This window comes from Anastrepha ludens, chromosome 2, assembly GCF_028408465.1.
Source record: "Anastrepha ludens isolate Willacy chromosome 2, idAnaLude1.1, whole genome shotgun sequence".
Taxonomy (NCBI): domain Eukaryota; kingdom Metazoa; phylum Arthropoda; class Insecta; order Diptera; family Tephritidae; genus Anastrepha; species Anastrepha ludens.
In genome coordinates, this window is record NC_071498.1 from 36,704,997 (window position 1) to 36,719,828 (window position 14,832).

Here is a 14,832-nt window from a genome sequence, read left to right on the forward strand (position 1 = left end):
TTTATGTTATTTTTACTTCTTTTAATTTCTTTTAAGTAGCTTAATTTTACTTTATACAATATTATTTGCTTCCATTTTACTCAATTTTATTGCATTTTGTGGTTTGTTAGTTTATTTTTTATTTTTTCATGTATGCATATATGTACACTTATCCAATAGACTTACTCTAAGAATTTAGTGATTTTCAAAAAAAAATTATTTATTTTTTTGCCTTTTGCTGGCATTGTGTGATCATTTTAGTGATTTGCTGCTACTGATGCTGATGCAGTATGCTTCAATTGATTTTTGCTTGTCAATTATCTAAATTAATTTCAGAATTTACGCTTTCGATTTGTTGTTTGTTGGCAACAAATACTCTTTGTATATTACGTTTGTTACACACATACAACAAATGTTGATATATACTACATAAATGGAAATAAAAAAACGTTGAAACAAATCGTACTTAGTGTATTAATTTGCTTGTATGCTTTGTAAGTTTGTCTGACTCATGTACATACATATATCAAGTGTTAATGCTAAAAATATTGTATGCACTTAAAAATTAAAATAGGTGTTTTTTCTCTTAAATATACCCCTTTTCTATAATTACACTGCTTGTTTTCAATGGTTTTATTTTTTTGTTTTTGCATTGACATTTCGTTTTATCTTAATTTAGCGTTTATTTAAACCGTAATTGTGTACACACACATATGATTTTATACTATATATGTATATATACATATATATATATAGACATAAGCACATTCAGTCGTTGAATAAAATTTGTTTGCACTTACCTCAATTATTGCTATATATTTTTATTTGAATTTGGTTTAAAAACTAAATACATTTTGTTAAAAAAACATCTATGACTTTGATGTGGTTTGTTGTAATGAATGAAACAAATCCATTTGAAATTTATAAATTGTCTTTTTTGCGCTCAACTTGAGCTTGAAACTACATTTTTCCGTTAATCTTGTTCATCTCAAATGAGCTAAACTCAATAGTAAGCGCAAAGGGATCTTCATATTTGCTGGTTGTGTGAAAGGGAAAGAGCAAAGAGTTTGGAAAAGATGCACTTATTTGCTCAACTGCACTCTCTCGCTCTTTTCCCTTCGCCAGCGCTCATTTAACCTGCACAGTTCTAACTGCCTAACTGTACCATTAGGCATATTAACTATTTCTTTTCTATTCTTTGATTTTTTTGTCACTTATTTACTTAAATGCTAAGTTATTCGTTTAACTTGTCGTCGGTAGAAAAAAATGTGGCATTTGTTGATGATTGTTCAACTACAACAATTTAATATTTCATACTCCTAGTCATACATACACATATTTAAATACCTACAGATATATAAACTCGTTTACTGTTGTAGTTTCATATCAGCTGATTAGTAAACAAACATTAGTCCTTCATAATACTCGATTTTCATACATAGCTCTCTTTTTGTTATTAATAAATTTTATTAATACTCTTCTTTTCTTATTGTTTTTGGTTTTTGTTTTTTTTTTCATTTTTTTACCAAACTTTAATCATACCTGGATGGCTGAGTGAGTTCTCGTCATGTGTAATCTCCCCCTATATTACGCCATTTACTCGCACAACACTACATTTACAACTACAACTTGCTCAAAACTTACGCTCAACTTGCGCTCTCTGAAGCTTATTTGCGCGCTAAAATGTGACGCGTTTTTGTTTTTGTTTTTTTTTGGTTTTTGTTTTTGCTTACCTTGGCAACTCTCTCACTTATTTCACATACATATGCACCTACACATTGTATTTGGTATATGTGTATATGTATGCATGTACGAACTGATTTTGAGCGTTTCGTTCAGTTTTCAGTTCTCAGGTTTTATGTTCATTTTCTGCCTAATTTTTTGGTGTTTCACTAATTCTCAACTACTTTATGGCAACAATTTTATTTTGATCAATTGCTCTCCAACAACACGTGTCGTATTCTCTCCTACTATTTCAGTGCGTCTAACAATTTTAAACCGTTCATAACCTAACCCACGCCCACGTCCACTTAACGCTTCTTCTTTCTCTTCACCTTCATTCTGTTTATTGACTATTTTCAATTTCGTATTCATATTATTTGTTAGGTTTGTTTGTATTAGGACGATATGCGCGTCATCCTTATTTGTTACTTCTTCTACTTTCCCTTTTTCAGCTTCTTCACCTTTTTCTACTTGTTTGACTAGTTCATCTATTTTGCTTACTTTTCCGCCTCCTGTTTCTGTCTGATTTCGTTTCTCGTTTTCTTCGCCAGCACCAATATAATTTTGTAAAATACGTTCGACCATTGCAATGGCATCGTTGTATTATCCGCGATCATCATCGCGTGCGGCGAAGAGGGTTCGCATCGAGCTGGTGATTAAGTTCCACCAGCCCGATGCGAACCCAAGTGGTCGCTATAAGCTATTCTCGCTGCCCATTTTCAGCAGTTCGAACTTCTTCTTAGCGATTTTCGAATATAAAATATCGATCGGTTGTGATTGATCGTACAAACTGGGCGCTTGCAGGATAATCAGCGCCGTGCCGACCACGCATGCAATCGCGAAGATCCACAGGAATAGACGATCCAATACCATGGCAACATATTTCCAATCTTCTTCCACCTGAAAAGAAAATATAAGAGTGAAAATGTAAGTCTGTTTTTTTTTATTTAGCTCACAGAGAATAATGTTTTAACGGGTATGCTCCAGACATTCATGGGAAATTCTTATCAAATTACCATATATTTCCCAAACACTTTCAGCAAAGTGAATGCGTGGCATATTTTCTGGAATTTATAAATGCCACGGTATATCAGGAAACTGCGTTAATTTCACTTGAATGTCGGGGTATGCCCGTATATATGTAGGAAAATCGTTATTTATCTGAATCTTTAGTGTTTCAGCCGCATGAAGTTGGGTACAAAAAAATCGAAATCAAGTAAGAAGTTTATAATCGAAAAATTAATAAGAAAATCCAAATTACGCTCATATATTTCCAAAACCGCTCGAAAAACACGAAAAATATTCCGGGTTAACGGGAAAGTCGTTCTAGGTACTTAAGGTCAAAGGCGCTCGTGGATTTTGCACCATGATAACGCACCGTCGCCCAGTGCTATCATTATCAGTGAATTTTGGATCAAACGAATACGATCTAATTCACCGAGTCAAAAAACTACTAAGGGTAAGCCCATTTAATAGGCGAAAGGAAGTAAAGGAAAACTCGAAGACGGCTCTGGTGATTATACCGAAAATATAGTTCCAAAAATGTTTCTAGAACTGGATCAAACCCTGGCATGTGTGCGTTCTATCTGATGTAGGGTACGTTGAAGGCGATAATATCGCTTTGGAGGAATAAACTTGCTTTCGATTTTTTTTGAATATATTCCGGGAACTTTTGATCAAGGTTTTATGTGGTATTATGTGCTAAATGGCTAAAACGACACAGTAGTCAGACAGTAGTTAGGGTTTGCCTAAACATTTTTTGGGTATTTTTTAATTGACTAAAAATAGATAAAATTATATAAAAATATATAAAAAAAACCAACAACAAAAAATGTTTGCTAGGCAATCTTTAATATCGAATATCTCAAAAAGGTTTATGTTTCGACATCATCTTATGCAATGAAATCTCTCTTTACTCTCCAAGGTGACCTGTTCGGCAACCTATCTACATTTCATAGATTCATGAAAAATGAAAAAAATTCAAGATGTGTGACAAACGTCTTTCCATGAAAAATCCATGACACCAACAGAATTGATTTGAGCTGAAAAAATAACACAGGGCTATGAATGGTTTACAGCCAAACGCCGCTAGAGTAGTTCTATTGTTTGCTTAGAAATGTGCTATAAGTAGAGAGAGAGGACGAGCAAATTGAGTGAAATCTTTTTATTCACTACTTTTCCTTCTCTTAGCTAATCAGGTCTTCTCCAGCAACATCAACTTTTTCCCACCTGTCCTCATATAGTCGAAATATTGGGTCACGCCGGGATAAGTTTTTAAAAGAGCTCCAAATTTTCAGCGTAAAAATCTAAGAGATCAAACAACTTTCATAAGGCTATAGAACTATTTATGGTAGATCATGTGGGTATTCAAATGGATGAAGATTATGATGGAGGTTTTTAATTTATTTTATAAACCCATTTTTTTTTTCTTTTTAAAACATTTAAAAACTGTTTTTTGAAATTTTGGTCCAGCTAAATTTTGAAGCATGCGCATTTATTGCAATTGAACTATCTATTTTCTGAAGGGTAATAAGCAAAGATGGGTAGTACATAAAAAAAACGTATTGAATATATTTCCACTCTGTTATGCTGGAAAGCCACTGGAATCTATTCGCGAACCCAGTTACTTGATCTTCTGTATAACAGCCGTTTTTGATTTTGCGCGCTAGAAAGCTCCGCTGCTCATTAAGCAAAAAAAAAAAACACCCTTTTTGGGTGTTTGCCCGAGCTCCTCCTCCTATTTGTGGTGTGCGTCTTGATGTTGTTCCACAAATGGAGGAACCTATAGTTTCAAGCCGCCTGCGAACGGCAGATATTTTTATGAGGAGCTTTTTCATGGTATAAATACACTCGGAGGGTTGCCATTGCCTGCCGAGGGGCGACCGGTATTAGAAACAACTTTCGAACCTACGTTCTCTCTGTGAATTCCGAATGGCCGAATGGTAGTCATGCGCCAACCAATTTTAGAAAATTTTCCATCTTGGACACTAACTCTTATTGCCTTAGCATTCTTTAATCACAAGGACTATATCGTTGTTATTCATTTTGATGCTAAGTCTGGCGAGTTTGCGAGGTAAGGAGAAAATTTACTGCAATAATAAATTTATAATGATGAACTCTGCAACTGGTGTTTCGATTTTTAGTTATTTAAAATTTCACCATTTATTAAAGTGCTTAAAATGTAATCTGTCTGTTTAAATTAAAGCTAATGCTGGATAAATTAGACTTGATTGACTATTATTTTGTTTATTGGCACAACTGTGACAGACGGAATTTAGCAGCCGCAGCTTGAACTCATAGCTACTAATCGGTATTTGAATTTGTGCCAGAGCGCAGCCGATCGTAAAAGGTCAACTTTTTGCATTTTCAAATGCTACAGCAGTGGTGCATTCATATCTCTAATGATGCTTTTGTTAAAAAGTATTTGAAATCATTGTTACCACTTACATACATACGTACGTACCTATGGACGCGTGTGTGTACCCGTAAGCGAATGCTCGAATGCTTGAACTTCCATTTGAGCCAATTTTTAAAACCGTCCTTGCTCTAATTTCTCAATAGTTTATACATATATATAGTTGATATTACGTATGTTGATCCCAGGACCTTATAATCTAGGGATTTCGTCATATTGACATTTTATTAGATTCTAAATACTGAAATTTTTAATATGAGCCTCGGCACCTCATGAAAATATCGGGATTGGTTAATATGAATTCCGATATAATTTCTTAATTTATTTTAAGGTAATATGTTGCTTATTAGAACGACTGGATAAAGAGGCAAAGCGATTGGGTCTGGTGGTGAACGAGGCCAAAACGAAGTATCTCCTATTATCAAACAAACAGTCGGCGTACTCGCGCATCGGCACCCACGTCAGACTTCGTTCATTAAGGAACCAGCATTAACACCGATAACAATGTCAGCCTTGAAATCCAACGCAGAATCTCTCTTGCCAACAAGTGCTACTTTGGACTAAGTAGGCAAATGAGTAGTAAAGTCCTCTCTCGACGAACAAAACAAACACTCTACAAGACTCTTATCATGCCCGTCCTAACGTCCTAACGTATGGCGCGGAAGCGTGAACGATGACAACATCCGATGAGGCGACGCTTGGAGTATTTGAGAAAAAGATTCTGCGCAAGATTTTTGGACCTTTGCACGCTGACGACGGCGAATGTCGCAGGTGATGGAACGATGAGCTGTATGAGCTTTACGACCACATAGACATAGCGCAGCGAATAAAGATCCAGCGGCTATGTTGGCTGGGCCATGTCGTCCGAATGGATACAAACGCTTCGGCTTTGAAAGTATTCGATGCGGTACCAGCTGGTGGTAGCAGAAGAAGAGGAAGGCCTCCTCTCCGTTGGGACTTGGCTTCACTTGGTGTGCCCAATTGGCGCCGGTTAGCACGAGAAAGAAACGACTGGCGCGATTTGCTAAATTCGGCCAAAATCGCGTAAGCGGTTATCGCGCCCATTAAGAAGAAGAATATGTTGCTAATGGAAAGAAAGTTTCACGTTTTCTGCTTTAAAAACTGTTTTGTATTTGATTTATTTCAATAGTGTCAAAATAAGAAAAAAAAAAAAATAAAATGGGATTTGCAAAAGTAATCAAGTTCCCCTCTTATGTAAAAAATTCTTGCAATATTTGTTAACAACGTTGGATTATTGTATTAGTGTGGTAAATGAGCTATACACGTAAACCTAATCATCGTTCGTTATAACATAGTATGTTAAAATGCTTTGTTTTTGTTTAAACAAATCGAATATTGAATTTCTACTAAGTTATTTTTTCCTAAGAGTTATCTTCCGGGTCGAGTTTCGGGATCCCGAACTTTAATGAAAAATACCCCGAAATTACGGGATCAACAATCTCTGCTAATAATGGTATCTCTAGGTGATATACTGCATATATATGCGCTTAGTTTTTTAGCTACCACACAGAAAGACAGATTGTACTAACCGCATTTCGATTTTGAACGAAATCGAAGAGTTAAATTTTTCTACAATTCAATTCACAATTCTACACATATTCATGGGTACACCCTGCTTTGCTTTGATGCAATGGCATATGGGTTTAAATATGTGTTGAAGGCAAGTGGTCTAAGAGCCTTTGAAGCTTTACTCGTAGTCTACCATTTGTCGCTATTTCAAATGCAAATGTAAAATGCAGGCGCTCGGAGTTGCCATATTTGCGAATCAGTACAGACGATAAGTCAAGTGAGGCAAATGAAATCAGGCAGGAAGGCTAGCAGGCAACGGAAGTGCCACACAGCGTGAGAGGAGTATCAGCCGCATGGATTATGAATGTGACAGTGGTGGCGGTAGAAATTCGATTTAAGCAAGCTTTGCCGCAATCATCAATAATGCCAATGATGGTAAGCAGCCGCAGTAGTGCAGCTGCCACAGCAGCGACTAAGCATCAGTAATGGCAATGGTTAATTTTTTTAGCTGCTCGACAATTTTACGCCAACTGCTGGTATTGCCGTTGCATCAGCTGCCATTTTGGATGACGTGTAGACGTACTTACGTATGTACAAGCATACAACAATAACAAATAAGCACACATACATATGTATCTATTACTGAATGTAGCTTGCCGTCATCAACAGCAGTACTTTGCTGTTCTACGGGGCGTATGAGTGACATATTTGTGTGCTGCCTTCAGTGTCATGGAATACTTACACATGTACATAGATAGTACAGTAATGTGCAGATTTCTCATAAAAAGCCACTTAAATGTATGCTTCAATGCAAGTTTTGCGTTGATTAGAGGGTGAACAAATTTTTCACTCAACCAAATGTACATACACAGATATGCACATCTTACGAGGTCGAATTATATGCCAAAACAGAATCTAAGGTATGAAACTGAAGGTAGTAATTTTTGTGGAAAAGTAGAAACGCTGAAAAATGCCAACTACAACAATTTCCACAATCACAGTATTTACATAACTGCTAAGTGTAGTATAGCACTTATATAAGGGACGGTGGTAGCTGGGAAGGCTCAGTATAAGGAGATATTTTACAGAGATACAGTAATAAATTTACCAAAATGCTCACAATGATTAGAGAAGTTGATGTGGTTATATCCGTCTGTCCGTTTGCACGATAACTCGAGAAAAAATGAATATAATCCAATGAAACTTGATGCAAACATTGTCCTTCGTCCAAGGTAGGTTAGGTTAGCGTGGTTGGCAACAAGCCACGCATAGACCTTTTGGCTAGCGATACCAGACGGAGACCGACCTCTATGAATACCGAAAGTAGACATTATGTAAGATGTCAGCACTTTTGGCGAATCTGAGTAGAGCTGGGGGATCTGCTTTTGAGACGTCCTCCAGACCCTCGTCCAAGGGAGTTTAGTATTAAAAATGGACGAAATCGGTTAATAACCTCACCCATCTCCTATCTAACGATTATTTTGAAAAAAAAAAAAAAATGAAAAAAAACGAAGAAAAATTACTCAGATTTGGCAAAAGTGATAAGCTCGAAACAAAACAAAAAAAAAACCTTTCAAAGAAACTTTGAGAAAATGCGTATACATACCTTTTTAAATTCTACTAAAATCATTACTTTATTATTCTATCGCTACGAGTATATCTAATGAAATGAGAACTTTCGTAGCACTATTTTTTTGACTGTCGTATGAAATGTAGATTTAATAAAATTAAAATGAATTATTCTCCTATTTTTTTTAACCATTTCACTGTTTACTTTCATAAATAAAATCGACAACAAAAAAAGTATTCAACAGCATAAATCCAAATTTCTTAGCCACGGTATGCACTCCATCATTATTTCGACCGCAGGCGCCACATGCACTTCTATATGCATATACACCAATAAATATTTATATTTCTCAAAGCACTTAACCACATTATTTCCCCCCCTTGTACTTACACTCTCAAATTTATCTTTATTTTTCACATGCTGCGCTATAAATCGCGAACCCTCGATGGTCTTCTCCATTTCCCGCATATACGGCTTATCGAAGGTCGGACTCAGATCGGCATGACAACAACCGGGACTTAGATCCCCATTACCCGATGGACTGAAGAGGTCATCATCGGCGCCGGGCAGTGGCAGTGCTGAGGCTAGGGGCGGATCACCAAAACAGGTCGCAATGCCGCCCGCTGCGGCCAAGTCGAAGCGATGCGAGGCAGGAAGTGCTGCAAGGAAGAGAGAAAAACAAAAGGAAGATATTAATACAATTTAATATTAATACAATTTAATTTAAACAATAAGATCTTATGAAAATATGACTGAAAGTCTTAAAAGTTTAACTGTAGACTTTTTTCTTACTGCAGGGCAACTAAAAACGATTTTGTTGCTTAGGTTCGCCTTTACACTGAAGTAAAGTTAATAATACAATCACCTAGTTTGTGTTAAATTTTTTAAAGTAAAAAAAAGTTCAGTTATTGTTTGGAATTAGTTGTTAGTGTGCTAAGAAACGGAAAATTGGCAAAATATGGCTTTTTGCTATTTACTATTGTCCACTTGCTACCGAAGTGGGAATCTGCTCGCATAGCGTAAGTGTGAGTGAGCGAGGCAGTTTCATTTTTTATTGCTTTGCCTTGCTTTCTGCAGGAATTTCTGTTTTTTTTTTTAATTATTTTTTTACTTAGCTGACATTTTTTTCCTATAGTGGAGGCAAGCATCAAACAAAATTTCCAAAATATCATAAGAATCTAAAATAACAACTTCTTAACCCCTAAACAGTTACGCAAACCTCAAAAAAAAAATGGAAACTTCAAAACTGTACCCGAAGTTGACAATTGCAAAATATTGTGGTGTGATTTTTTTCTAATTCCATCATGTCTTATGTATGTCTGTAGTTTTAGGCGTGTTGATTACGAATCTATATACAAATCTTGAAAACTCAAAATAGCAAGAAAAAACATTTACAATTAATAAACAGAATTTTAAATGCATTTGCAAAACATTTAGGAAAAAATATTTACGACATATTAGGTTATTCTAAGTATTAGTTCACTCAAAGGCCGATATTATAACGTACTCTGTGGGCAAAAAGTAAGGTGAATTTATTTGTCAACCCTCGCGGGATTAAAATTTCGCTGTAGTTATTTTTTTCATGAGTTGGCAGCACTGCTAATAACATCTGGGCCAGCTTTCATGTGTCAATCAATGTAATTATCAGTAATATATTTACGCTTGTGTTTACCAAACGACCAAGAGTGCATTTTTCGATTTTTACAATGTCTGATTTGATTGAGCAGAGAAGTGCCATCAAATTTTGTTTGCGGAATGAAATTTCGGTTGCGGAAACGTTTAGCATGTTGCAGAAGGCATTTGATGATTCGACCATGTCGCAGAAAAATGTTTATAAGTGGTACAAAGACTTCAAAGAGGGTCGAGAACGTGTAGATGACTTGGAGCGCTCCGGACAACCATCGACGTCAACAGATGACCAACACGTCAATAAAGTGAAGGAGTTAGTGCTCAAAAATCGTCGGTTGACTGTTAAAGACCTTACTGATATGATCGAAATATCTGAAGGATCTGTGAAAACCATTTTGAAAGACCATTTGGGCCTACGAAAAGTCAAATCTCGTTTGGTACCGAAAACTCTCAATTTCTTGGAAAAAAGTCGTCGCGTTGATGTGTATGAAACAATGCTTTCAGAATATCAGGACAAGCTCAAATGCATCATTACGACCCTGGAACAACCGACCAATCAAGCGAATATCGTGCTAAAGGCGAGGCCAGACCGAAAAGAGCACGTCAAAGTCGTTCAAAAATAAAGGTCATGATGACAGTTTTTTTCGATTTTCGTGGTGTGGTGCACTATGAATTCCTTTCATCTGGCCAAACTGTTAATAAGGAATATTATTTGAGCGTTGTGCGTCGTTTACGTGAAGCAATTCGGCTAAAAAGACCAGAATTATGGGCCAACAACTCTTGGTTTTTGCATCACGATAATGCACCGTCTCACACTGCACTCGTTCTTCGTGACCATTTCGCCAAAAATTCAACGCATATCGTTCCGCAACCACCATATTCTCCTGATATGGCTCCGTGTGACTTCTGGCTATTCCCAAAACTCAAGAGACCACTCCGGGGAACGCGTCTCGAGTCGATTGAGGAGATAAAAGCTGAATCGAAGAAGTTGCTGATGGCTATACCGGAAATGGACTATTTGGCGTGTTTCGGGGATTGGAAAAATCGTTGGCATAAGTGTATTTCATCGAGAAGGGATTATTTTGAAGGGGATGAAATTGATTTACAAGAATAAATAAAGATTTTTCATTTTACAACCAAAGTCACCTTACTTTTTGCCCACAGTAGTATGCCAAAAAATGTGTATATAAAATTTCTTCATTCCCTTGAGCCTGGAAAAAAAACTTACGGTTTTTTTATTTTTGCGACTATTAAAAAAAATTAATAAGCAAATTATGTTAATTTATATATATTTTTCGAGCTTTGAGAAATATGAACCAAGCTAGAAGGTAATACACTCTGATTTGAACAATTTAATTTTGTAGGTTGGAGGTTGTATGTTCGCAATTCCTTAAGAATAAATTTCCATCTGGACTTGTAAGTGTATCTAAATGTACAAACTATCTAATTTTAAGCAAAAGCAAATTCTCGTGTTCTCCGTGAGACATAATTGCAAACACTCTATGGGGCGCGGTTTACTCAGAAAGTACGATAGGACCCGGTTTTTAATGTCTTATTTTTTTTTTGGTTTTGGAAGACGGCAATGAAAGCTCTGTAAGCGTCACTGACGAAAAGTACAGGATGATGTTGAATAAGTTCTTAATACACCGAAACTGGTTGAGTCGGTGCTACATCATTAAGAGTTTGAGGAATAGTTTTTCATGCCGTTTGATTTCTCAATTAGGCGAGTTTGGCCAGACTGCCCCAGACTAACTTCTTCTGGGTTACTTAAATGGCACAATACTCGCCAGGAAATCTTCAATCCATGATTTCGGAGACATAAAAATTTAGATTTATTGCTTCAGCTAAATGTACGCCGATAAAATAATATAAACTTTTTAAATGATGCTTGCAATTATAGCAACAAAAAACTCCGATGATGATTTTTATGCCACTATTATTTATTATATAATTATTATAAAGCGGGTATTTTTCGATCTTTTTATTGCATAAATCGTTAATATAATTACTCAAGAATATGCGGTAAAAATTTTAAAGCAAAATTCCCATTATTCCCGATTCTATGAGCACTTACGTGACTGCCCGTCGGTTCCGCACCGTAGCGCGCGTTAGTTAGAACGGCGTTTTTCTCGAAACTACTTTTTTTCAACTGGTGGGCATTCTAGCTTAAAAAGTTATCGACCAATCGCTCTAAAATTTTTCGGGATACTTTTTTTTATTCATTTCTAATCTATATGAATCTAATTCTGGAATTATATTATTATTTAAAATATGGATTTTTAGGCAAAATAGATGAAAAAATATAGTATAAAAAAACTACTTTGTGTTCAAGCGGAACTATGTTGCTAATAAAAAAAAATTGCTGTTGATTTCAGAGAAAAATTGCAACTTCAGTAATTCCCACCACCAAGACACTCGAATGGCGATCGTCCATGGACAGCACGCTCTAACGCCACTATCTCCCGCGGAAATAGCTTAAAAAAAATTTAAAAGTGTCCCTAAAAATATAAATAAAATATCCTCTAAACTTAAACAATTTCTGATTATACCTTCTTGTTCAAAAAATTCTCGAAAAACACAAAAATGTTGGCCTCCTAAATCGGTTTCCTCCCTTAAACAAAGGACAAATTAACGAGATGGTAAATATTTCCATTTTATTAGTTATGCTTTCGTGCAGCTTAATAAATGTTGCAGGTATGTTTTGAATTCGACCCAAATCGGACCATAAATTCGATTTTAGTTATATATGGGCCCCAGTGTCACCTATCGGAAAATTCGTGGGTTTCTCCTAATCGGCTATAAAGCAAACTCATCCAAATTTGAAGCCAATCGGCTGTCAACTTTTATTGTTTACAAGCATACGCAAAAAATACCTAAGTTTATAGGTATAGGATTTTCAAACACGGAAAGTTTTTTAGGAAAATGATGAGCGCGGTCAGACTGCATCATGAAATCGAGTCAATTTTCTAGCAATAAAAAATTTTCAACTACTTTTTTGCTATTGTTTGTACATGAAGTCGCTTGTGTAAGTAATGACGATCATTTTGAACCCAGAATCATTAAAATGTGTTCATTTGTGCCTATGTTATGAGCATTAAAAAAAAAACTATATAATTGAAAAAATCGGTTTCGAGCCGAAAAACAAAAGTGCCGATAAATCGAATAGCCCGGTTGAATCGAAATGGAAAGCATCTGTTGAGACTATGATCAGTAATCACTAAGGTGGGTTTCCATTCACTTTTTGAAGTTATATTCAATTAATATACTCACAGCGAAGTAGTGTGAAATACCGTGAGTATAATTCGAAAAGTGGATGGAATACCACATAAAGCCCTCAGCGATCATATATATATATATACAGGGTGGCTGATGAAAGCCGCTACCAAAAAAAAATTGAATAACTTTTTTCTTTTTAAGTTATCTGTTCCATTTTTGTTTTAATTTGCAGATTGATCTTTAAAATTTATTAAAATGGATAACTGGGGCACGCAAACAAGAATTTGGATAGTCCGCCGCTATCACGCACTGGAGTCCGTAGTTTTGGTACAGAGAGAGTACAGGCGGATGTTTGGCGGCGATCCCCCGAGCAGATGGACCATAATGAGACTGGTGAATAATTTTGCTGAGCAAGGAACAGTCGCAAGAAGGCCTTATCATCGAAACCCACCAGTTCGGACGGAGGAAACGATCGCTGCTGTAGCTGCAGCTATACAAAGCAATCCAAGGGTTTCAACAAGAAGCTTATCTGCTCAACTTGGTGTCAGCCGACAGTCTTTGCAAACACTAATGCACAAAGGTTTAGACTTATTTCCCTACAAAATTCAAATGGTTAACAAACTGAATGCAGCAGACTTGCCGATTCGCTTGGAATTTTGCCAGAAGATCCTGCAAATGGTGGAAGAAGACCAAAACATGTTAAACTGCCTTTTCACGTCTGATGAGGCCCATTTCGATTTAAACGGCAATGTGAACAAACAAAATTGTCGAATATGGAGTACTTCTAACCCACAGATACTCCACGAGACGGAATTGCATCCTCTTCGCGTGACAGTGTGGTGTGCGGTTTCTTCACGCTGTATTGTCGGGCCTTATTTTTTTGAAGAAAATGGTCACACCGTTACGGTTACTGGAGACCGTTATTTGAAAATGCTGAAAGAATTTTTCTATCCAGAACTACGCCGAAAGAGAATTCCTTTCAACTCTGTGTGGTTTCAACAAGATGGGGCAACGTCTCCCATAGCCCAGACTGTTATGACAGAGTTGCGACGAAAATTTCCCAATAAACTGATTTCAAGAAACTCCGAATTTCGTTGGCCCCCCAGGTCGCCTGACCTTACTGCACCTGACTTTTTCTTGTGGGGTTTATGTAAACAAGAAGTTTATAAAACAAAGCCAACAAATTTGGATGAACTAAAACAATCCATTCGGGCAACAATTACGGCTATTCCTGTCGCAACTCTCAAAGCAGCAATGAACAACTTTTTACTAAGATGCCGCACTTGTGTCAACGAGCATGGGGGGCATTTAAATTAAATTATTTTTAAAACTAGTTAAGCTACATTTAATAAAATTTAATGACCTTCAACTTGAAAAAAAAATAATATAAATGAATTCCATACACTAAAAAAAAAGTTATTTGAGTTTCTTAATGTAGCAAAATTCATCAACCACCCTGTATATATAAATTTATTTATTATATATTGGTGCTTGCACCCTTTCTGGGTGTTTGGCCGAGTTGCTCCTGCATTTGTTCGACAAATGAAGGCGCCTACAGTTTTAAGCCGACGTCGAAAGGCCGATATTTTTTATGAGGAGATTTTTAATGGCAGAAATATACTCGGAGGCTTTGCATTGCCTACCGAGGGGCGACGCTATAAGAGAAAACTTTTTCTGCATTTTGATGTTTCACGGAGACTTGAACTTACGCATACACGAATGGTAGTCACGCACTAATCATTTGGCTACAGCGGCCGATTTTAATGAACAA

General features: G+C 36.4%; 1 protein-coding gene across 1 annotated transcript in view; it reads right to left on the reverse strand.

Annotated features, from left to right (window-relative positions):
- Positions 1-2,381: 2,381 nt before the first annotated feature.
- Positions 2,382-14,832, reverse strand: part of LOC128868684 (acetylcholine receptor subunit alpha-like 1) — a 185,005-nt gene continuing 172,554 nt past the window's right edge. Inside the window, exons 7-8 of the mRNA XM_054111065.1 lie at positions 8,607-8,875; positions 2,382-2,601 (exon numbers count right to left, since the gene is read on the reverse strand). Of these exons, the coding sequence (XP_053967040.1) occupies positions 2,395-2,601; positions 8,607-8,875 (476 nt within the window). The 3' untranslated portion in view covers positions 2,382-2,394. The remainder of the gene's footprint in view (positions 2,602-8,606; positions 8,876-14,832) is intronic.